General features: G+C 48.4%; 7 protein-coding genes across 8 annotated transcripts; 3 read left to right on the top strand and 4 right to left on the bottom strand.

Annotated features, from left to right (window-relative positions):
- Positions 1–49: 49 nt before the first annotated feature.
- LOC6608259 (Fanconi anemia group I protein) lies at positions 50–5,298 on the top strand. The gene is made up of 13 exons (XM_032714591.1): positions 50–219; positions 278–732; positions 792–1,027; positions 1,087–1,196; positions 1,252–1,702; positions 1,758–1,846; positions 1,905–2,017; positions 2,069–2,334; positions 2,387–2,730; positions 2,785–3,125; positions 3,187–3,518; positions 3,576–4,347; positions 4,406–5,298. Exons 1-13 carry the CDS (start codon positions 121–123, stop codon positions 5,283–5,285), a joined length of 4,488 nt encoding a protein of 1,495 aa, XP_032570482.1. The 5' UTR covers positions 50–120; the 3' UTR covers positions 5,286–5,298.
- An 87-nt stretch (positions 5,299–5,385) lies between these two features.
- Positions 5,386–6,370, bottom strand: LOC6608258 (immune-induced peptides). The gene is given in 4 exon segments (XM_002032966.2): positions 5,386–5,501; positions 5,569–6,050; positions 6,110–6,340; positions 6,343–6,370. Coding segments are annotated over 4 exon segments (747 nt in total). The 3' UTR covers positions 5,386–5,495.
- A 380-nt stretch (positions 6,371–6,750) lies between these two features.
- Positions 6,751–11,658, bottom strand: LOC6608257 (PAN2-PAN3 deadenylation complex catalytic subunit PAN2). Of its 2 annotated transcripts, none has more exons than XM_002032965.2 (15): positions 11,513–11,658; positions 11,221–11,411; positions 10,990–11,159; positions 9,672–10,933; positions 9,489–9,610; positions 9,336–9,435; positions 9,219–9,278; positions 8,869–9,164; positions 8,608–8,804; positions 8,181–8,543; positions 7,923–8,121; positions 7,650–7,861; positions 7,364–7,585; positions 7,196–7,305; positions 6,751–7,133 (listed from the first exon to the last, which is right to left on the bottom strand). In XM_002032965.2, exons 1-15 carry the CDS (start codon positions 11,565–11,567, stop codon positions 6,967–6,969), a joined length of 3,726 nt encoding a protein of 1,241 aa, XP_002033001.1. In that variant the 5' UTR covers positions 11,568–11,658; the 3' UTR covers positions 6,751–6,966. The 2 variants fall into 2 exon arrangements, with proteins under 2 accessions (XP_002033001.1, XP_032570483.1); XM_032714592.1 differs by having other exon boundaries at positions 9,222–9,278.
- Positions 11,659–11,752: 94 nt separating this feature from the next.
- Positions 11,753–12,861, top strand: LOC6608256 (aminoacyl tRNA synthase complex-interacting multifunctional protein 1). Its single transcript, XM_002032964.2, has 2 exons — positions 11,753–11,926; positions 11,983–12,861. Exons 1-2 carry the CDS (start codon positions 11,768–11,770, stop codon positions 12,784–12,786), a joined length of 963 nt encoding a protein of 320 aa, XP_002033000.1. The 5' UTR covers positions 11,753–11,767; the 3' UTR covers positions 12,787–12,861.
- A 104-nt stretch (positions 12,862–12,965) lies between these two features.
- On the bottom strand, positions 12,966–14,251 carry LOC6608255 (protein FAM8A1). The gene has a single exon (XM_002032963.2). It carries the CDS (start codon positions 14,131–14,133, stop codon positions 13,135–13,137), a length of 999 nt encoding a protein of 332 aa, XP_002032999.1. The 5' UTR covers positions 14,134–14,251; the 3' UTR covers positions 12,966–13,134.
- Positions 14,252–14,556: 305 nt separating this feature from the next.
- Positions 14,557–17,095, bottom strand: LOC6608254 (stromal membrane-associated protein 2). The gene is made up of 2 exons (XM_032714595.1): positions 16,781–17,095; positions 14,557–16,628 (listed from the first exon to the last, which is right to left on the bottom strand). The coding sequence occupies exons 1-2, from the start codon at positions 16,896–16,898 to the stop codon at positions 15,184–15,186; spliced, it is 1,563 nt and encodes a 520-aa protein (XP_032570486.1). The 5' UTR covers positions 16,899–17,095; the 3' UTR covers positions 14,557–15,183.
- Positions 17,096–17,168: 73 nt separating this feature from the next.
- Positions 17,169–19,619, top strand: LOC6608253 (serendipity locus protein alpha). Its single transcript, XM_002032961.2, has 7 exons — positions 17,169–17,327; positions 17,390–17,557; positions 17,617–17,943; positions 18,000–18,324; positions 18,385–19,107; positions 19,171–19,272; positions 19,337–19,619. The coding sequence occupies exons 1-7, from the start codon at positions 17,247–17,249 to the stop codon at positions 19,384–19,386; spliced, it is 1,776 nt and encodes a 591-aa protein (XP_002032997.1). The 5' UTR covers positions 17,169–17,246; the 3' UTR covers positions 19,387–19,619.
- The last annotated feature ends 146 nt before the right edge of the window (positions 19,620–19,765 follow it).

The raw sequence follows: 19,765 nt of genomic DNA, 5'->3' as shown, positions 1-19,765 counted from the left end.
ATCGATGCATGGTGTGATCGGTAATCATATCGGGCATTTACCATTCCTAATTTGTGGTAGTTGGTGAAAACTGGCGCGACTTTGTTTAAATCGTAAATTATTACTAAAATTGAGTTGGGCATGGCACGGGAATCAATTCTAACGTGGATGCGGAGTCTGGGCGAGAAGGGGCGCTTTGATGAGCTGGAACTGCTCATTCAAAACACTCCAATAGAAAAGGTTGGACCCATAAGGCGGAAGACAATATAAATCTTAATTGATAAACATTGCTTGATAGTTAAAGGAAACCCTTAAATCCACGATGACACGCAGTGAGGGCATAACGTATTGGAACTACCTTCTCCGTGGCTTCAATCCGGACAGCAAGGATGCGCTGGCCAAGCGATTCGAATGCGTACGCAGCTTCATGGACGGACTGAGCAGCACGGAACTGAGCTACAAACAGACTTTCGATCTGATCACGCGCCTGTCGCAGGACCTGGCCACCTTTCCGTCCGAGCAGCTGGCCTGGATCGTGGAGCACTGCATGGACGGGATACGCCAAGGAGACGCCAAGTGCGTCGGCTGGAAGGATTTGCTGCCGGACGCGTTGTCGCTGCTTTTGGCGAGACCGCGGTTTCTTCTGAACGGCATATCCATAGATGGAACAGAGTTTAGGGACACCACCGTAAGGAGCATAGCCACTATGCAATGGCCAGCCTCAATCCTCACGCCAATTGCCGACATGTTCAAGTGGGTGACTATCCTAAATTAATCATAATTTAACCACACAACTCTGGGGTTCTCCTTAGGTCCATGAATCTTAGCAGTGCCGAAATTGTGACAGTACTCAACAAATTCTCTGGCGCCCTGCAGGAGCTGTCGCCCATGGAACTCCCAGCACTGTGCTTCCAGCTCTTTTCGATGTGCAGCACTGCTTCCCAGTTGATCATTCCGTTGCTGGCCCTGGAGAAGTATTTCCATCGCAACTACTACAAACGGCTCTTCTCTGACATGTGTAGCAACTCAACGAATCTGGATAGCATTGGTAAGTCTGAACTATACAATAGAATATAGTCGTAGATATTGACATCATCTCATTCTTAGACTTGTTCTCGGATAAGGAACTAAGGGAGGCCGAAGAGACTATACTGCATCACTTGAACTACTGTACCATGTACAAACTTACTGAGAAACATTTAGCCATAATGCTGAGAGTAAGCAGGACTAAAATCAATCGATCGCTCAGCAACTTAACTAACCATGTTTCAGAACTTCCTGCACATGCCCGACGTGATCCTTACTCCGTTTATGCTCAGCGCCATCATCTCGATGACCAGCATTAATCGCGACCCAGAGTCCACCAGAATATCTCATTCCATTTTGCTACCTTTTCTGCGCAATGTGATCAAAAACAACGAAGAAGAGCGAACGTTAGCCGACTACTCCGTGTGGTATCGGGATACATTGCAACGCAAGCAAGTCGATTTGCAGCAGGTCTTCATGGTGCTCATTGATCAGAACAAAGACGGCAAGGATGTGATAACTCCTGGGCTGGTTCATCTCGTATTTTACTTGCTGAAATCGCAATCGCCCAAGATGCACGCATTGGCCATCACATTTCTGACCAAGTTCATTCGCAAACGCTTCATTTTTGGACAAGGCATCATTAAGCTTATTTCAGAGTGGATGATAGTATACCAGGATCAAAATCAGTTCTCGGGTAGGTGGAGAAAATGTTCTTAATAATTCTATGCAACAAGAATACATATTTGCAGAATGTCTCACACTTCTAAGTGTGGCTGATACGTATACGGTCTCCGAGTGCATAAAACCAATTCAATCTGTTTTGGAGCACATGCAATGGGCAAGTCAGACCAATGGCATAACTGTTCTTTAGGCTAACGGCTTTGTAAATATTTCAGCTGTCTGGTGAGCAGTCCATGCGCATGATGAACTTTATTCTACCTTTGCTAAAGATTTCCAATCGTGTCCGTGATGCGCTAATTGATGTACTTTGCAAAGCAATGAGCTCAAGGTGAGTCTTATTACCAGTTTGTATTACTATATTCACTCCTATATATTTCAGCGGTATTCAAAAACGGCGAATGGCGATTTATGGGTTCTGCATGATCCTCAAACAACTGAACAACAGCAATGCTGTGCGCCAGACCTCAAGTGCCACCAGCTTCTGCACTCAACACAGCATCTCTGGCTACTCCATAATGACCCAGAACACACTGGGGAGTCGCAGTAATCCTCAAAGAAATTTCGACATGCTCACGTTGGAAATTATTGGAATGTTGCGAAACTGCTTGCAGCAACAATTCGATATACGATACTCCCTGTATGAGAGTAAGTCAAACGAAAACAAATAATACAACTTCTAACAATGCATTTCATATAGATCTTCAGAGAGCAGTGGAGCTGAATGCTAAACTAGTGCCCCATGTGCTGCAAGTCATTGACTGGCACTTTCGCAGCTTTTTCGACACCCCATCTGCAGAGGATGCTGGTGACGATTTAGACACAGTATTCCGCATTCGCTACGATCAATTGGTTAGCTCTAGCGGCGATCAACACATGGAGATTCAGCTTAAAGACAACCTGGGCAAGTTGATTCAGTTTGTGGCCAACTGCTTGGCTATTTTCGATCGAGCTCCATCGGGCTACGATACTCGTGAGATGAATCGGCTCATGAGTTTCTGTGTGGACCGTATGGTGGCAAACAGATTGCCCCTGGAAGAGATAGTAAGCACGATTATTACCTTTAAATTTCAATAAACTAATGCCAACTGATTTCAGACGCCGCCAGCCACACATCTAAAATGCGCCCTCGTTCTGCAGCAACTTAATATTATTGAAGGAATCATTTGCCACTTATTACTCAAATCCAAGCCACAAAACAATGCTGTTTGTCAAATATTGCCTCTTTTTAATCAGCATTCCAAGCTTTTGGAGAGTCTTAAAGCATTATCCGATGCATCCAAGAAAGCCTATAAACATTTGAAGCAAACGGCCAAGAATAATAGCACATCAACGTGCAATTTGACCATGAACGGCGTACCGGTAAAGACCATGTGTACACAGCCTGATAATATTTGGGACTTGGCCATATTGGATATGCTGCTGCATCTACTGCTTGAGTTAGTAACCTTGACGTTAATACTTTCTACTTCTTTAAACTATTTTCAATTTTCAATTTAGTGACGTTGTAGCCTTTGCTGCTCCAGAAAAAACAGTTCTCCTGCGCTCCAATGAGCCCCTCGTCCGGTATGTTTTATCCGTAACGGCCAGCAGAGTGGAGTCTATACGCCTGGAGCCCGATTATAAGCAGTTGGCCTACAGTAAGCGCACCTTTAAGCAATTGACGTACATTACAAAGGTCATTTACGAGCGCTGCATTCAACGCTTGCCGGAGCTGTGGAAAAATTTCGACATGCAGAGCGCCGCCCTAGCCACTCAGTGTTTTTCGGAATGCCTAAAAACAGCTCATGAAACGTACTCAAAGAAGTTCGAAGATTTTGTCAAGTCATTTGGTAAGTCAAGTCATGTAAAGCATATGAGGATAATCTAAGCTATGGTAAAACTTTCAGATATGGCATCTATAAAGGGAAGCAGAAATAAGGAAGTGGTTTACACGATACAGGATGTTTTAGACGACTTTATGACGGAGTACGGAACTGATGATTCGATTTGTAAAAATGAGTTCGTTTCCAAATTGCCTGTTTACCTCTTGGAGTCGCTTGAAATTCTTTTGGATCACATTGACTATCAGGATCGTGCTGCCACCGAATCGTACACTTGGCTGCTACATTTTTGCAGCAAAAACGAGATTCTCAATAGTGAAATGGGTCTGGTGCACAGAATGCTATTCGTTCAGCGGCAAAAGACGCACTTGGGTCCCTTCTTCGACAGTGTTGCCAGGCAATTGGGTCACGTACTGGGCGTACAAAATGAAGACGCGCCCTCAGACTCTGTGGAGCTAAGTCTGAAGTCCATAAGTACAGTGACCGTCGAGAGTTGCCTACAGCATCTGTATGCTGCCGTACAAAAGCAGTTAAACGATGTGGACTACTTTGTGACCAAAGCCAACAATCTAAACTACAAATGCCAAGTGGTTCCTGAAATTGACCAGATATATTGGCGGGGCAATCTGGATTCCATGGATCGTTCAATTTGCACACAAATAATCCATATATCTCGCACTTTGCTGGTGCTTACAAACGTTTGCATTCCTCTTGGTTCTTTGATGGACGGTCTTATGAAGTTGTTGATTCAGCACTACACTTGTTTGAAAAGCCTGACCAAGCACTACATATCGAGCTACACATCAGATACGTCCATGGAGAACATTCGAAGCACCAAGTGAGTCCATCTATTCGAAATGTAATGGATATCTAATCTGCATTTTATTCTTCAACAGATTTGAACTTTTGCTACGTGGAGTTGGCAAGCAACTTCCTGCGAATATTTACGAGCTCATCACGTATATAGAAGCTAATACCCTGGATGAGGAAGCGCAGCAGCATACAAAAAAGCGAAAGGTTCAAGCAGAACGTGCTAAAGTTCTGAGGGAGACACGTTTAATTCCCAAGGTTATAATGGTTATCGAGGACTTTAACAAGCACATTATTTTACTGTCCAAAAAGACCAAAAGCAAGAATAGGCTTACGGACTACCTTCATTTGGGAACCATGCGCGACTTCGATATCAAGTCGACAGATTTGAGGGCAGCTATAGAGCGTAGTATCTCGGATGGCCGCAACATTTCCACCGAAGACAGTAATGCTGACGATCAGGAGGATGAGGATGAAAATGAGAATGTAGAGGAAGACGATGAAGCTCAGTCCACCACGTACCCAGAGGACTTGGAGGAGCAGGAAAATGAAAGCTTAGTCGTAGAGAAGAAGGAAGAAAGGCGCAGAAGACGTGCACCTAGCAGTGAAGAAGAGGATCCACAACCCAAACGAAAAAGGGGCCGCAAAGCTGCAGAGCAGCTGGAAGCTGAAGATGAAGAGGAAGAGGAAGAGGAAGTCGAGGAAGTGCAGTCTGAAACAACTTCAAAATTAAGGCGAAACAAAAAAGTGGAGCCGAAAACCAAAAGAAGTGTGGCTAAAGCTACTAAAGAACCCGAGGAGCAGCCATCCCATGAGAGTCGTACTACGAAAAGGTCAAAAGCCCAAGCGGAAAAGCAAGCAGCGGAGCCAGCCGAAGAAGATCTTTGCGTTCCCGAAGTGCCCGCTGAGAAGAAGAAAAAACAACCTGGTCGTAGACTGGGAATCCCTCGTACTGTAAGGAAATGATGTTTTGTTAAAAAAAAGCATAGGCTTTTTATTGGCAAATATTTATGTATTTAAATCATGCCAGTCATTTCTTATTAAAAAACTGTTGCGATTAGCGCAATTTTCACATGTTCAAAAAGAAAAATTGTTTAATGTTTTTGTGAATATTGTTATCATTGGAATTTCAGCTACCTAATCTCTGTAAATTAAAAGGCTGCTTCCCATTATTTGTTAGTACTGCAAATAAAAAATATTTATAAGTATATTTATAAGCGAAACTTGATGAATTAAACAATGAACTCACTTGCAGCGTAAGCCCATGTCCAGAAACAATAACACTCCCGTCACTGCCCACTGAAACAGTTCGTCCATCCGGACGCTTCCACACCGAAACACTATCATCCCAAATTCCTGCTTGATCGTCACGAGCCACGAAGTTTTCTCCCTGGACGCGGCCATCGTGGATGCTGCGGCTTTCCCTTTCTATCAATCCTTTAAAGCCGACGTCTACCGCTCGCCCGGGTCGCTCCACATAAAGCTGGGGACTACGCCTGCCCCTTTGGACGACAAATCCTCCCGAACCCACATCCACAGTGCGACCAGGTCGCTCCACATGAAACTGGGGACTACGCCTGCCCCTTTGGACGACAAATCCTCCGTCTCCCACATCCACAGTGCGACTAGGTCGCTCCACACGAAACTGTGGATTGCGAAGTGCAGCAGGCGGAACAGTGGAGTAAGCGGGCTGTCCAGCGGTTAGGCCAGGTCCTCTAACAGTATGTGTTCCTTAAAATAGAATCCATAATAAGATGTATGCACTGCCTCGAACCATAAGTGTTAGCCACCCGGTCCTCCATCGTGCGTTTTGTGCACATAGGTGTTCCCCTGCTCATCCGTATAGACGTGTTCCGCTGGCGACGATGCGTGCTGGAACTGACCACCTACTCCTGGCACCTTGTACCCGCCATCGTTCTGCCCCCGAATGTAGACTTGATTGCCGGGTGTTCCGAAAACGTGTGGTCCATTATGTCCGTCGTATGTCCGCTGGGGATCGGCAGCTGTTGGAGCAATGAAACGCCGGTTAGTCGCCGGTTGGGCGAGACCATGGTGAACGGGTTGCTCACTGACGCACAAAACAGTGCAAAAGATCGGCACGAGTAGTCCAATCAAATGCATTGTCATCTGTGTTGTTCCCTGAGTGAATGCTGAGCTCTAACTAACTGGCTTGACTTGCTCGTCGTGGTATTTATAAGTAGGTGCTCAGTAGTCCAAAATCAGGTATTCATCAAATAAGAGACAGCATCTCAAAAATTCCGAAACGCCGCTGGTGATAAGGGAGTGCGAATGGGAATTTCAGAGGAATTGAATCGATTGACCTGCACTCGTACCCGATCACTGAACGCATTTGTTGCGCGTTTTTGCCTACCAGCCCGATTGTGCATTTGATAAGCAACTTAGATTCGCAACAACAACGACCAATAAAGCATCACTGATAAGATACAACTTTTATGCTTTGATTTGATTTTGTTATAAAGATAGACAAATACAACATGAAATACCAGGAGCTTCGTAGCAAATAGCAACGCATTGAAACATAATAAAATTGGGAAATGCCGGGATTTTTTCAGATCGGTGTAGCGTTTGTACTGACGATTACGTTGATTATGAGTTTCGTCGAATTGGCATCGGATTTGGCTACGAATCAGTCCTCTGGAACCTTCCACTGCAGCTGCTTTCCGCGCTCGTAAAGATTCTTGAGAGCGTTGGCAAACTTCTTCTCCTCCTGCAGCTTCAAATAGTGCTTGTAGAGCAGCAGAGTGGTCCGTGCATCTTCGATGGAATCGTGCGTCTCGGACTGAATCTTAGTACCTTGGGCATTAAGAAACCCCATTCAGATACAATTCCAAATCGAAGACAAACCATATACAAACCCAAAAAATGCCAGGCTAGAAACCTCAGGGAAACCATGCGATGATGTGGCATGTGGAATAGGTGCACCGTGTCTATTATCTGCTCCGACGGAACGTAGATGTTTATGACCCTGCAATCACATGAAAGTTTAGTGATCTGTCGGTTCTCTATAAAGCAGTGCATCCCACCTAAAGTCGTTCTTCAGACCATGTCCGACAAATATTACTCCCACGTCAACGAGGTATTTCAATTTCTGGTATGAGTACTTCAAGGCAGTCAGTCGCTTTTTGCTGAAGTTGGCGTCCAAGTCGCCAGGCTTGATTCCTGAAAACTGAGTTAGGTAGTCCACGACCTTCTCCTGGGTGGATATGTAATCGTCCATGAATGGAACTCCTTCATCCGCGCCTTGTCTGTAAAGAATTCATACCCGTGCTTATCGATATGAATATTTTTAAGTTTCGGTTAAAGAATTACCCTCGTATACATGAAATCCGGGCCACACTCATGTGGCATGGCTTGATGGTCGCCGTTTTGCCATCCGGGCGAATCTCATTTTCCTCCGGATTAAGGGTAACGAACTCGGCATCCATTGCGACCAGATCACCAGACTGCGGCATTTCATCCGATTGCAGCGGTTTCAGCGTTGCGTCTGCACTTAAGTTGCCTAGCATAGGACTCACGATTTCCTGGAAAGATTAAGATTCAGATTAGCATTAAGCAGATTCAATACAATATTAAACTATTAACCTCTAGAAAAGGGTTGGATAGATTTGTTGGCGAGACGCTGCTGCTCTCTGATGGAATGGTTTCTTCGCTTTCCGTTACGGTCGAGCTAGTAGTACTAGCAGACTCAGAGTCATCTTCTACGTGCCTGTAGAAGAGTATGCAAGGAACTTTCCAATCCAATGTGAACCATACCGATTCTTGTGGCGAAACGGGCGATATGCTGTTGACCAATGTGCACAATATTAGTCGAGGGCCATTTACAATAGAAATCAAACTTACCTGAAATCATTAAAAATATACCATTGACTCTGGGGGTCATCTGCGGATTCAGCCAGTTTCATGGTGTGGTATGGCCGCTGCACATTTATCAACGATACCAAGTTCTTTTGGGTGCCATCATCGACTTGGCACACCACGGCATGTAGCGTGTACATCCGATTGTTGTCCAAGCCCTTTGCTGGTGGCTTTTCTGCTTCCTCCTCCTGTTCCGTTTTGCCACTGCTTGCGTCTGATGGAGTCTGCACCTGGACCTCACCTTGGTCATTGATGCCCATAGTAAATGTGAGGGGAAACCAAGACTTTTGTCGTCCATTAGGAGAACTGTTGACGGCACTCGGTTGGCTTGTGTGCGATGGAGATTTGCTGCATAGTAGATACAATAATATGCATAAGACGACTGATTCAGTCCCCATTCGTCGTAACTCACCGATCCGGATGCATGAAATGGCAGTCACTTCGAGAACAGTTAGCTCCATATCGACACGGCTTGCTTGTGCTCAGGGAAGCGGCCGCATCAACAGTCGTCTTTTCGCTGCAGCGATTAAGCTGGCGCTTCAGGAAGGTAATGTCTTTTTCGTTGTTGAGGCCACAGTTAATGGACAGAATTTGCGGAAGCGAAGTCACCTGGAATTCAGATGCATTACAAATGTAACTTCTTGTTTGGTTCACTATAAAGCTGGCTCCCGACCTTCACGCTCTGATTGGTTGGCGAAAACTTCTTACATCTCTCGCAGAAGGCCTGAATACTCTTCTCGGAGCTGAGAGATCGCTTCAAAATGGTGCCAAAGTTGAAATACTGATCGCTATCTTTGATGTTGTTGGGGTACGACATATTGCAGGCAAGTAGAATGCTTTCCTTCATCTTCTCTTCTTGGCATTTGATGCATCGGTTTATACAAATTTGCTTAGTCCCAAAGATCTTACTGATGTCAGTTTCTGCGTTGATCTTACTGCGTTCCCGATCGTCCTCCTTGGTGTTCTCATCTGTTCGTATACGTACATATGAGTGTTAGTTTAAATATTAATTTAACTACTCACCACTTATGGAATCGTAAAGGTCCGAGGAGCCACTTGTTTCCGACGTGGCCGTGTTTTCCGCTGCAAAATAAATCGAAGATTTACTTATTTGTAAAAGAAAATCTCGGCTGTGGTTACCGTTCGTTGATGTTTGCACAGATCCGCTGTAGGTGGATGCGTTCTTGCTGGAATCGAATATTTCGTAATGCATTTGATGCAAAATGAATCGGTTCCAGTTCTGAGAGTGTGCATAAATTAAATAAATGCTTAGGAAACAATGGTATTACTTGCCTGTATTAGCGATATTAGATTGACATTCGATGAGCGATCGGTGAGAATCAATCCCAGTGCAGAGGCCTCTGGCACAGTGCGGAAAGATCGCAGGAAATTGCTGGCCTGGCAAGGTGACGAAGCTGAAAGGAGCACACATAAATACTTAAACTAAGGCTAGTTAAGTTACACAAGCAAACTAACCGGTACTCTTATCCAGCATGTTGAAGAGGAACCCCAGTTCGCAGGACAGGCAAAACTCCTTGATGCACGAGTGTTCCAGCAGCTTCACACGAAGCGCATCGGTGAAATACAATATCTGTAGCATAGCATTGCAGTAGGAGTTCGGTAGCGTTGCCTCCAGACCTGCGAAGCATGTCTGATTATGCTGGTCGAAGTCAAAGTCCTGGGTGCCCAGCTTCGTGTACTTAAGCTCGACTTTGCGATACCGCCGTGGAATGATTTTCACACCGTTCTCCGCCTTGGTCGCCGCAGTAGTTCCATTTCCGTTCGAGCTGCACACGCCGCCCTGCTCAATCACGTACGGAATTTGATTACGGCGTGCGGTGCGCGGGTTTGGCGAGTATCCAATCGGTCCCTGCATTTTCATGTTGCTCAGCACTTCGGGATCAATGGTCTTGGGTCTGTGGTAGCGGTAGCGCAGCAGTTCGTCCGGCCAATCTGAGAACCATTGTGTGCCCGTCGTCAAGTGCGGCAGCATGACCGACGATAGCGGAAAGTTGGTGTCCGTAATGGAGACCATCGGCAGCTGTGGCACGACGTCCGCAAACTCTGTGCTTCGCGAGTAGAGATTGAACTGCGGCTGAGGCGTTTGAACAGCAGCAATCATGTTGATGTGGCCCGACTGGTCCCCAAATGCCATGGCCTGTGAAGAGGAGCTGATGTCGAAGCTGAGGCACTGGCTGCCGTTGGTGTTGATCTGGTACATGGATACTCGCGGCTCGCTGAGCTCCACAGTGTCCACCAGCTGAACCTGGCCGTAACTGGACACGACGGCCAGTCTGGATGTCAGCGATGGCAGGAACTTCAGCATTAGCGGATCAATCATCACTTGAATGGGCGCGATCAGGCGCAGCATGCGCAGATCGTAGACCATCAGGAAGCGGTCGATGGCCAGATTATTTTGCCTTCCGCTGTAGCCGCAAGAGATTAGCAGATTTCCCTGGACACTGAAGTCCGAGAGGATGTTAGTGTGCGTCTTGATTGTGTGCTGAACACTTAGGCTGTTGAGGTCGCGCAACGTCACCGTTCCCAGCTGGTCGCCGGCAAACAAATAACGTGAATTCTTGCGCAGCACCGTGCATCCGCCGGCACCAACATGCTCTATGCGGGTTTCCTTGAGCGTGCGCAGGTCGAAGTCGATGAGCTCGTCCTGCAGTCCGGCCATGACCAGACGGTGAGGTGATAGCTGCAGCATGCTCACCATCTCCTTCATGTTGTTCGATCTGCAAGAAATTGAAATCTCACTTTCGGGGAATCTGTGTGCCAGCGTTTGGCTTACTTGAAGGTAAACTTGGGCAGACCCCTACGGATCTGATGGCGCAGCGAGGTCTGCGTGAGCGCCAGCACTCCGGAGTCCAGGGTGGAGATGTCGCGCACAATGTCGGTGGCGTGGACCTGAAAGGATGTGTACTTCTGCATGGAGTTGGTGTAGTACGATGTGACGTGGCCCTGTGGAAAGGATCAAAGATTTTTGGATTAGTACGCCTGGCAGGCGGGACGAGGAACTCACGCCCTGGTTGCCCATCCACAGCAGCTCTTCGTAGTCGTCGAACGCCACGCTGGAAACGCCGAAGTGCTCTCCGCCGTCGGCGAGCACGGGCACAAGCTCCACATATTCCGGATCGGTGGTGCCGATGTTGAATCCATTGAAGCTGGGCGAGAAGTGCCCGTTTCCCGGCGCGGATCCCGCGTCATAAACACCTTTTCAAAAAGTAAACAGAAAACAAAGGAGAAAGCTTTAGCTGGTTTGCGTGTGTGTGTGTGTGGGTGAGCATTGGCCCCGAAGCGACCCCTTGACCCACTTAGTATGTCTTCGGAGGCCCCGATGGGGTCGGTGCCGCAATACACGTAATCCATCTGCCGCACGCCGATGCCCACGCGACTGTTTATTGTTTATTTTTTAACAAATTTCGCTCAAAACTGCCAACCGTTTTTGCGTTGCACCGATTAGAGTGACCCTGGCAGGGCTGCTGTAAAAATACTCTCGTCTCTCCGCCAACGAACTACCTGTCCAACGCTGCGCGACGCCACTGTGCATGGCAAGAAGAAGCACTGCAATGCTGCGTAGAGCTGCCACGACTGTGGGATCCGCATGTAAAAATTACGGCCAGAATTGCGCAAAACTCGCGAAAAATAAAAGAACCATGGCCGATCTGCAGCAGATTGCGAGCAACAACGAGCGCGCCGAGGCGTTGATTAACTCCATTGAAGCCGAGGCAAGTATTCACGCCAGCCACCGCCTGCGAGCACTCGATAACCTACTGCCCACCAGATTTCCGGCATCCAGCAGCAACTTGTGGAGCGCCAGAAGCAGGAGCTGATCAAGGAGAACGCTGCACTGGCCAAGGAAGTTAAGGCGGCTTTGGCCCAGCTGGTGCAGCTGGAGCTGCGAAATGGCAAGAAACAGATACCGGTGCCTGGAGCACGGGGTCTCTGCACCAGTGCAGCCCCAGTAGTTCCGCCGGCAGAGGCTGAACCTGCTACCACTGCCCAGGCTCCTAAACCGGCCAAGGAACCCAAGGAAAAGAAGGTCAAGGAGAAGAAACCGGCCACCGAGAAGCCCGCCGCCGCCCCGGAGGTTCCTGTCGACGTCGGTCGCCTGGATTTACGCGTGGGCAAGATTGTGGAGGTGGGTCGCCATCCCGACGCCGACAGCTTGTATCTGGAGAAGATCGACTGCGGCGAGGCGGCTCCACGCACCGTGGTGTCCGGCCTGGTGAAGTTCGTGCCCCTGGAGGAGATGCAAAACCGCCTGGTAGTGGTCATGTGTAACCTGAAGCCGGCCAAAATGCGCGGCGTCACCTCAGAGGCTATGGTCATGTGCGCCTCTACACCGGAAAAGGTGGAAGTGCTCAGTCCGCCGGCCGGAGCTGTACCAGGCGACCTGGTTCACTGCGAGGGATATCCGCGCCAGCCGGACGCCCAGCTCAACCCAAAGAAGAAGATCTTCGAGTCGTGTGCCCCGGATCTGAAGACCAACGGCGACCTGGTGGCCTGCTACAAGGGCGCCGCTCTCCATGTTCCCGGCAAGGGCAACGTGGTGGCCCAAACCCTGAAGAACGTCAATGTGAAGTAAGCCAATAAACGAAAATAAAGCTTTGAGCCAATAAACGAAACATCACCGCCTGCACGAGGTTGCGCCTGCACACCATTTCATCAGAACTTCTTCGTCATTCGAACTTAGCACCAGTGAAGAGTAGCTCTACAGGAATATCGGAAGTTCTACTAATCATTGGGATTGCTGGTCGGGCTTGATTATCGTGCAGATCCTGAGGTATTCGTGTGAGATTTTATTTTATTTCACACGACAGCACAGCAGTACATAACGATATAAATTTATCATTAACAAGTCTATTTATATGTGCATAGGAAGTGCATAGGAGTGCGCCATTCCTACACACTTTGGCTGGTTTACGTGCCGTGCTCAGCGATTATTGCGCTGCGGTTGCGCTTGGGTGCGGAACACGGCAATGGAATTGTTCTCGACCACAATTGTTTTTGTTAGGACGTCGTAGGCGGTGCGGTTGTTCTTGAAGAAGACCATCAACACGCAGATGGGGAAAAGCAGGGTCATCCCCAGGTTCTTAATCAGCGCGCGGGCAAAGGAACGCATCAGCGAGGGAGTCTGTGGCGGATAAAGCAGAGCCCTCATCGGCTCCCTCTGCGGCTGGAGGACGAACTGTGGAAGAGGCGGCCCCTGAAGCGGCATCACGGCCTCCACATAGTATATGCGTATCTTCATCAGCGACTTGCCCGGCGTAGCCCCATGAAACAGGAATGTCCACAGCGTCTCGTAGCAGCAAACGATGAGCCTGGTCAGCATTTCGATTAGCAGGAGGTCGGTGGACATCGAAATAAAATCTAGTGATGTGTCAAAGAAGTTCGCGAAGAGGTCTTCTTGGTCCAGGGTGCGACGAATCACGTCCTCATCGAACTCTATGTTAAACAGGTTGACCACCCCGAAGGTTATGATGATTTTCACTATGAAAAGGATGAACATGTCGATGGTCTCCGCCACGGCGCGCTTCCAAAAAGGCGCCAGAACGTATTCGTAGCCGCCCAGACGCTGTATGATATCCACCTGGGCCGCCTCGCCCAATATCCGCAGGCCGCTGAAGCTTGGAGCAGGCGAACGAGGCTCTGCAGCAGGGTTTTCAGGCGATGCAGCTGGTTCTCCCGGCGCAGCAGCCGCGCCCTGAGCCAGTGTTTGGGGATGTCCCATGGCTGCTGCTTGGAGGGCAGCGGAAGAAGGCAGTCCCGGGAACATGGTCGGATAGTTGGCCATCAGGTAGTAGGGAAACATCAGCTTCGCATTCTGGGCCAGAGTCGCCTGTTTGGCCCACACGGCGAGGCTCTCGAAGTAGGCTTCCTTGGTGGAACGCTCCGTTGGCTTCTGACGCGTCTCCTCTCCTTGTTCACCCATTTTCTCAGTCTCACAATGCTCGAGTTTGTTATTTGGCTGGTTTTTTTTTTATTTATTTATACAAGTTGACGTGTATTGAAAGCGGTAGGGTGTGTCGGCGTATCGCTGCGAATGGCAAAAACTGATAAATACGATTTCCTGTGAATTTCAAGCAGGGCGGGAAAATTTAACAAACTCATTTCAACTTTCGACGCGAAATATTTAATAGCACGTAAAATTCGAAGATACACTATTCTAAATTTTTATATATTCAACTATAATCTTGAATAAAAGGTAGTTGGGCAACCGAACAAGAAGCTGTTTATCTAATCAAATAAATTTACTGCATTTTGTAGTTCTTACACATAAATAAAAAGCACAAGTTCAGGTCATACATTACCCACATTTACTTCCTTTAAAATCAGCGACACTGAACGAAGCACATACAATTGTCTGAATATTTTATTATTACACAGTTCGAAGTGGTTTGATTTGTTCCTTAGACATAGCAACTTAAGAATCGAATACAATAAATCCGTTGACAACCCGCCATGATATTTTAGATTCACATTGACAAACAGGCGTGAATAAGTTCTTAGGGATATCAAGCATTTTAAAAGTACTGTGCCAGAAGTCTAGATCTAGATATCCTGGCGTGGACGATTTTGAATGCATGCATATCAAATACCTAGCTAATGTTGAAAAATAACATGTACATTTGATTGGGAAGTGCATTACGTTCTGTGGAATTTTCAATTTTAAGTAGTTGGGTGTTACACGCGTATGTACGTACGTTTTATGGTTTAATTGGAATAGATTTGGACGAGCAGACGCGATTCCTGGTGGACATGGAGATGGACATGAACATCGTTTAATACAGTGGCTTGCTCGACAATGAATTCAGCTACGAACACGAATAGGACAACTAACTAAATTGGCAAGTTGTATAAATCGAATGTATATAAACAAGCATCGTCGTCTCACACACACATGTTGCAACACCGAGACGAACCGAACACTCGTGTCTTACAATTAATTAAAGGAATACAACTACATAAATACACTGCGTATTTATTGCCACACATTACCAATATTAAGATTCCCAAACTGCTGGTTCAGATTTGACGGTACTGAAGAGGTGGTGGGTCCCGTGGCGGCGAATCCGCCCGCTCCTTGTGGCGGTTGGCCAATGTTCAGCCCACTGGGCAGGGGCTGCATTAAGTTCATGGAGAGGCCGCCAAGCTGTGGGTGATGTTGCTGCTGAAGCTGCTGCTGCTGCTGATGTTGCTGATGCTGTTGCTGCTGTTGTGGAACAGCTCCAAAGAGCGGCATCCCACTGAGGATGCTCTGGTTTGTTTGCATAAGATTCGTTGCAACTGCCTGGCCTGCGGCAGCATAGGGACTGCCCCCGGTGCTTGGAAACTGGGCTCCGGTGAAGCCATGGGAGCCGCCCATGCTCATCGCAGTGGCACTGCTGATGGCAGCATTGCTGAACGCATTAGGCGCAGCCATAACTGGCGAATTGTACATGCTCACCGAGTTCGGCGGTGTCATGAACTGGTGGGGGATCTGCTGCTGCTGGTGCATATAGCCACCTGGGGCCATGCCCGTGAAACCGCCAAAGTTCATCTGGGGGTTGTGGGTGGCTGGCGCACTGCCGTACAGCGCCAGAATGCTGTCCTTGGACATCTTGCCGGACTGATCCTTCTCGCTGCCGCCGGCGCCCAGTGAGCCCTGGTTGAAGAAGTCCTGCTCCTCTTGTGCCAGCGAGTTCGGCTTCGAGCCCATCAAATTGGCGGCGTCGCCGTTGCTGCCGTTCGGCTTATCCGGCTGTCCGGCAATCGATTCGGCGCTGAGAAAGCTGGTGAAACTTTCGTTTTGCAGGTCTTGGCTGGCACTGGTCGCGACAATGGACTTGGTGGGCGAAGACAGGCCCAAGAGGTCGCTTTCGCCGGCACTGCTGGCGCCGCAGTTGTTCAGTTGGATGCGCTGGGTCGTCTTTGGGCTGCAGCCGCCGACCTGGTTGGGTTTCGGCTTTGGCAGCGGTGCGGGCAGGGGGGTGTTCTTGAGCGCCGACGCAGATGACCCGGACAGGCGCTTGTCGCCGCTGCCACCGGCCACTCCAACCAGGCCCAAAGTGGCCTGTGCCTGCGTGCTCTTCTTCTTGCGCTTCTGGCGCTCTAGCTCCTCGTCGATCTCCTTGGCCCAGTCCACTTTCGGCGGCGAGGGAGGCACCCACTCGCGTGCCAAGTACTTCTTGTGCTCGTACTTGGCCCGGATGAAGTTCTCCAGCGCTGTGTCCGTCTGCGGGCGACGGAAGCCGTCCGGCAGCTGCGCCTCGTAGACGGCGCGAGCCCGCGAGTTGCCCATCTGCTGCAGCGAGATCACCTGCTCCGGCGTCCAAGTGTCCAGGTTGACGGACTTGACGCGCGATATGTGCACGCCCAGGTTGCGATGGATGCCGGCGCAGCGGATGCAGAGGAACATGCCCAGGTTCCAGGAGGCCCAGCGCGGACCTAGGGATAAAAGGTAGCATTTAGTGACAGCACATAGGCTTTTATCGGAGTGCAGATGCATATGTGGTGTGTATATGCACGCACGCACGCACACAGATGTGCGTCAACAAGAGGCGTATCTCTCGGCGAACAAGTGGACCCCATCTACATACCCTTGGCATCGCAGTCCACGCAGTACTTGTTGTCCTCGTCGCGGAGCATCTGCGTCAGGAGGGTCTGGCACTTCTCCTGAATTAGCTTCGTGCGCTGTCCCGCATTCGAGGAGCTCATTTTGGGTTATGCTTGCGGTCTGTGGGGCCTGCTTTCGATATTTGTGGCAGGGCGCGACTGTGCGACGTGGCGTGGGCGACGGGTAGAGTTGGCGGAGCTTATCTCTGCTTCACATGGATATACAACTACCAGCGTATTGAATTGACAATTTTCTACAAGTTTTTGCTACCGAAAAAGTGATGCGTCCAGTGGGACCGTGTGGCGGTGAGGGCAGTTCGCCGCACTGGTTGTAACTAACGCCAAGCCGTGCCATCTTGCCATTCACAGCGAATTGAAGCCAAATTTTAAAAAAGTTGTTTACTTTTACTTTTGCCCACAGAATATTTAAACTCACATTTGCCGGCAATAATGGAAGTTTTGCGTAAGAAGCTAGAGGCCTGCTTGCTGATACTGAACAGGAACAATGCAGCAAATACAAACTGGCTGAATGTGAGTGGGGGAAACGGACCACTAACCGCAGGACACCAATCACTTGTTGCTTTCAATTTCAGGGTCTGTGCGCCGTGCTATTGGAATTCGCTACCTTGGCCCACAGCTCTTTCTGCTCCCAGGGGCAGTCGGAGTGTTCGGAGCTGGTGTGCCTCTGCCTCAGCCAGATTATGATCTGCATTCGCCAGGTGGAGAACACCATTAAACTAGAATGCGGCACCTCAATCTCGGTGAGTAATTTGGATCTCATTCATGCAATGCACAGTAATGTCTTACCCTCTGAAAGCAGGTAAGTCATCAGTACTTTCTGGACCGCATACGCTGGTGCCTGAAGCGCCTCATGCATCACTACAGCGGAGAATCGAGTGGCGAAGCAGTCGCTCCGGAGCGCTCGTTCCTTAAGCTGGTGGATGGCGCGCTGGATTGTTTGGCGCAGTTCACCTCGCACAGTGAGGAAAACACCGATACCTCAAACTGTCCTAAGACTCCACAAGACGTCCTTCCCCTCAGCCAGAAGTTGCGCGCCAACATTGATTTGATCTTGGGTCAATCCCTGGGATTCGCCAATGTGGCTTTGTCGCAGGACAAGAGAGCTCTCAGTGCCTTGTGCCAAAAGGTTGGTGTAAATCTTCTGCAGTATTCCCATATTTATATCACTCATTTGTGCTCTAGGTCATCCGCGAGTGCAATGCCTTTCAGGAGGAGTGTAAGGAGTCTTCCAGTGCCAACTACCTGTCCACCCTTAAGCTGCGGGCCATGACCATGGAACAGGCGATTTACCAGTTGGAGGACTTTATCAACGATGCGCTTCTGCGCTTGGTATTCACATGCTTCCTGGACTTCGAGAAGTTTTCGGTGGACAAAATTAGAGCGCTGTTGAGGAACAGCCCAGATAATGATGATCTGGCCGATGAGTTCATAGCGGACTTTGATGTGAACATAGATCGCGCCACTCAGATAGGCATTTTTGCCATTTCCTTTGCACCCAACTTGAAAAGTATAATTTATTATATATAATTATAAAAAAAATCGCAATTAACTTCAGTACCAATTTCAGTGAAAACCATAATGCGCAGCTGTCTGGCCTCTTTTGAGTCACTGGACACCACTCTGATACCTTCTCTGCAGGCCCATGGTTCCGATTTGCACTCGGACATCCTAGAGCAGCACTTCAACGGGGAGGTGGCCAAGTTCAAGGCAACTCTTCAGGAGATCATCGACAGCCGCGCCCTCCTGGGTTGTTGCCTGGAGATACTGACCTCAGGGATAAGTGCAACGGAGAAGCTTTTCGTTAAGCAGCGATTGGAGGACTTGGTCCAAATCTCTTTGCTGCTAGTCGAGCACTTTCAGCTTGAAGTCAATCGAAAGGGGCTAAGCGAAACGCAGAACCAATTGGGGGAAGAGTACTACCAGCAGTTCATCCGGGTACTGCGCGAGTGCAAGGCTATTTTGATGTGCGCATCCCAGGTGGAGCCGCAGAGAATCCTCAAGCGCTTCAAGATCTTGCGCACGATCTTGCGCAAACTGCACGGTTCCCTGGGAGCTGGTAAACAAGAGGAGGAACTTCCTATTCTCCTGGCTCCCCATCTAGCGGATGATACCAAGGGGTTAAATGAAGACGAAACCAACTTCTCTGGCTTTAAAACAGACCGAGGCGGCAGTATTCTCTACGACACAGAGCGTAGGAATAGAGTAACTAGAAGAACGGACAACAAGCTACCCACAAATACCTTGGACATTAAGTCGGAAAAGGCAAAACCCAATGGAAATGTTCTGAGAAGTAAGTCGGCCGATGTTTAGATAAATGTAGTAAGGTTACCAAAGTTATGAATGCTATTTACAGGGGAAAGTTTACGGACTGTCATGTTCAAGCGGCAGAATATAGCTGAAAGCAGAAAGCTATACACCTCCATGAGTAATCAGTCCACGGATCTACAAATCACAGGTATCTAAAATGATTGCATACCTTATTTCATAGGTTTTTTTTTAATAAATTCCGTTTATTTTAGATATACTCGACCAACTCACTGGAATGTCCAATGGATACTTTGAATGCTGAAGCACTTCAACCATTTGTACATAACTTTTTACTTAGTTTAGTGTTTAAGTTCATATCACTTAAGAGATTTTGCAATTCAAACTTAACGTACGTCGCCACCTGAATGTCATAGGTCAGGTCAGGCATACACACAAACATGTATGTTCCTCGGGTGGCGGAGAGTGTCGCATCGGAAACAGTTTACACTGTTGTAAAAGTAGAGCAATAGGTTCAAATAAATACATTGACACATAGCCCACTTTTCAGCGCATCTCCCTCGTTCGATTGACCTTTCAAGTGCACTGGAAACCCTTGTTCATCCCAACATGTGAAGCTGTGTGGGCAATCCCTATCGATTTTCCACCACGAGCGGCAGCCAGGACTCGCAGTCAACAGATAC

Source organism: Drosophila sechellia, chromosome 2R, assembly GCF_004382195.2.
Source record: "Drosophila sechellia strain sech25 chromosome 2R, ASM438219v1, whole genome shotgun sequence".
Taxonomy (NCBI): domain Eukaryota; kingdom Metazoa; phylum Arthropoda; class Insecta; order Diptera; family Drosophilidae; genus Drosophila; species Drosophila sechellia.
Note: the sequence above shows the minus strand (reverse complement) of the source record. Positions and strands in the feature narration are given on the sequence as shown.

Coding starts and splice junctions, on each gene's coding strand:
- LOC6608259 (XM_032714591.1), top strand. CDS start 121: ATGGCACGGGAATCAATTCTAACGTGGATGCGGAGTCTGGGCGAGAAG. Junction 733..791: donor CCAATTGCCGACATGTTCAA/GTGGGTGACTAT, acceptor GGTTCTCCTTAG/GTCCATGAATCTTAGCAGTG. Junction 1,703..1,757: donor GGATCAAAATCAGTTCTCGG/GTAGGTGGAGAA, acceptor ACATATTTGCAG/AATGTCTCACACTTCTAAGT.
- LOC6608257 (XM_002032965.2), bottom strand. CDS start 11,567: ATGGATTACGTGTATTGCGGCACCGACCCCATCGGGGCCTCCGAAGAC. Junction 9,611..9,671: donor CATGCTGGATAAGAGTACCG/GTTAGTTTGCTT, acceptor TGCTCCTTTCAG/CTTCGTCACCTTGCCAGGCC. Junction 7,306..7,363: donor GGTCTGAAGAACGACTTTAG/GTGGGATGCACT, acceptor ATGTGATTGCAG/GGTCATAAACATCTACGTTC.
- LOC6608256 (XM_002032964.2), top strand. CDS start 11,768: ATGCTGCGTAGAGCTGCCACGACTGTGGGATCCGCATGTAAAAATTAC. Junction 11,927..11,982: donor TTAACTCCATTGAAGCCGAG/GCAAGTATTCAC, acceptor ACTGCCCACCAG/ATTTCCGGCATCCAGCAGCA.
- LOC6608255 (XM_002032963.2), bottom strand. CDS start 14,133: ATGGGTGAACAAGGAGAGGAGACGCGTCAGAAGCCAACGGAGCGTTCC.
- LOC6608254 (XM_032714595.1), bottom strand. CDS start 16,898: ATGAGCTCCTCGAATGCGGGACAGCGCACGAAGCTAATTCAGGAGAAG. Junction 16,629..16,780: donor CGTGGACTGCGATGCCAAGG/GTATGTAGATGG, acceptor TTTTATCCCTAG/GTCCGCGCTGGGCCTCCTGG.
- LOC6608253 (XM_002032961.2), top strand. CDS start 17,247: ATGGAAGTTTTGCGTAAGAAGCTAGAGGCCTGCTTGCTGATACTGAAC. Junction 19,108..19,170: donor CAATGGAAATGTTCTGAGAA/GTAAGTCGGCCG, acceptor TGCTATTTACAG/GGGAAAGTTTACGGACTGTC. Junction 19,273..19,336: donor CACGGATCTACAAATCACAG/GTATCTAAAATG, acceptor CGTTTATTTTAG/ATATACTCGACCAACTCACT.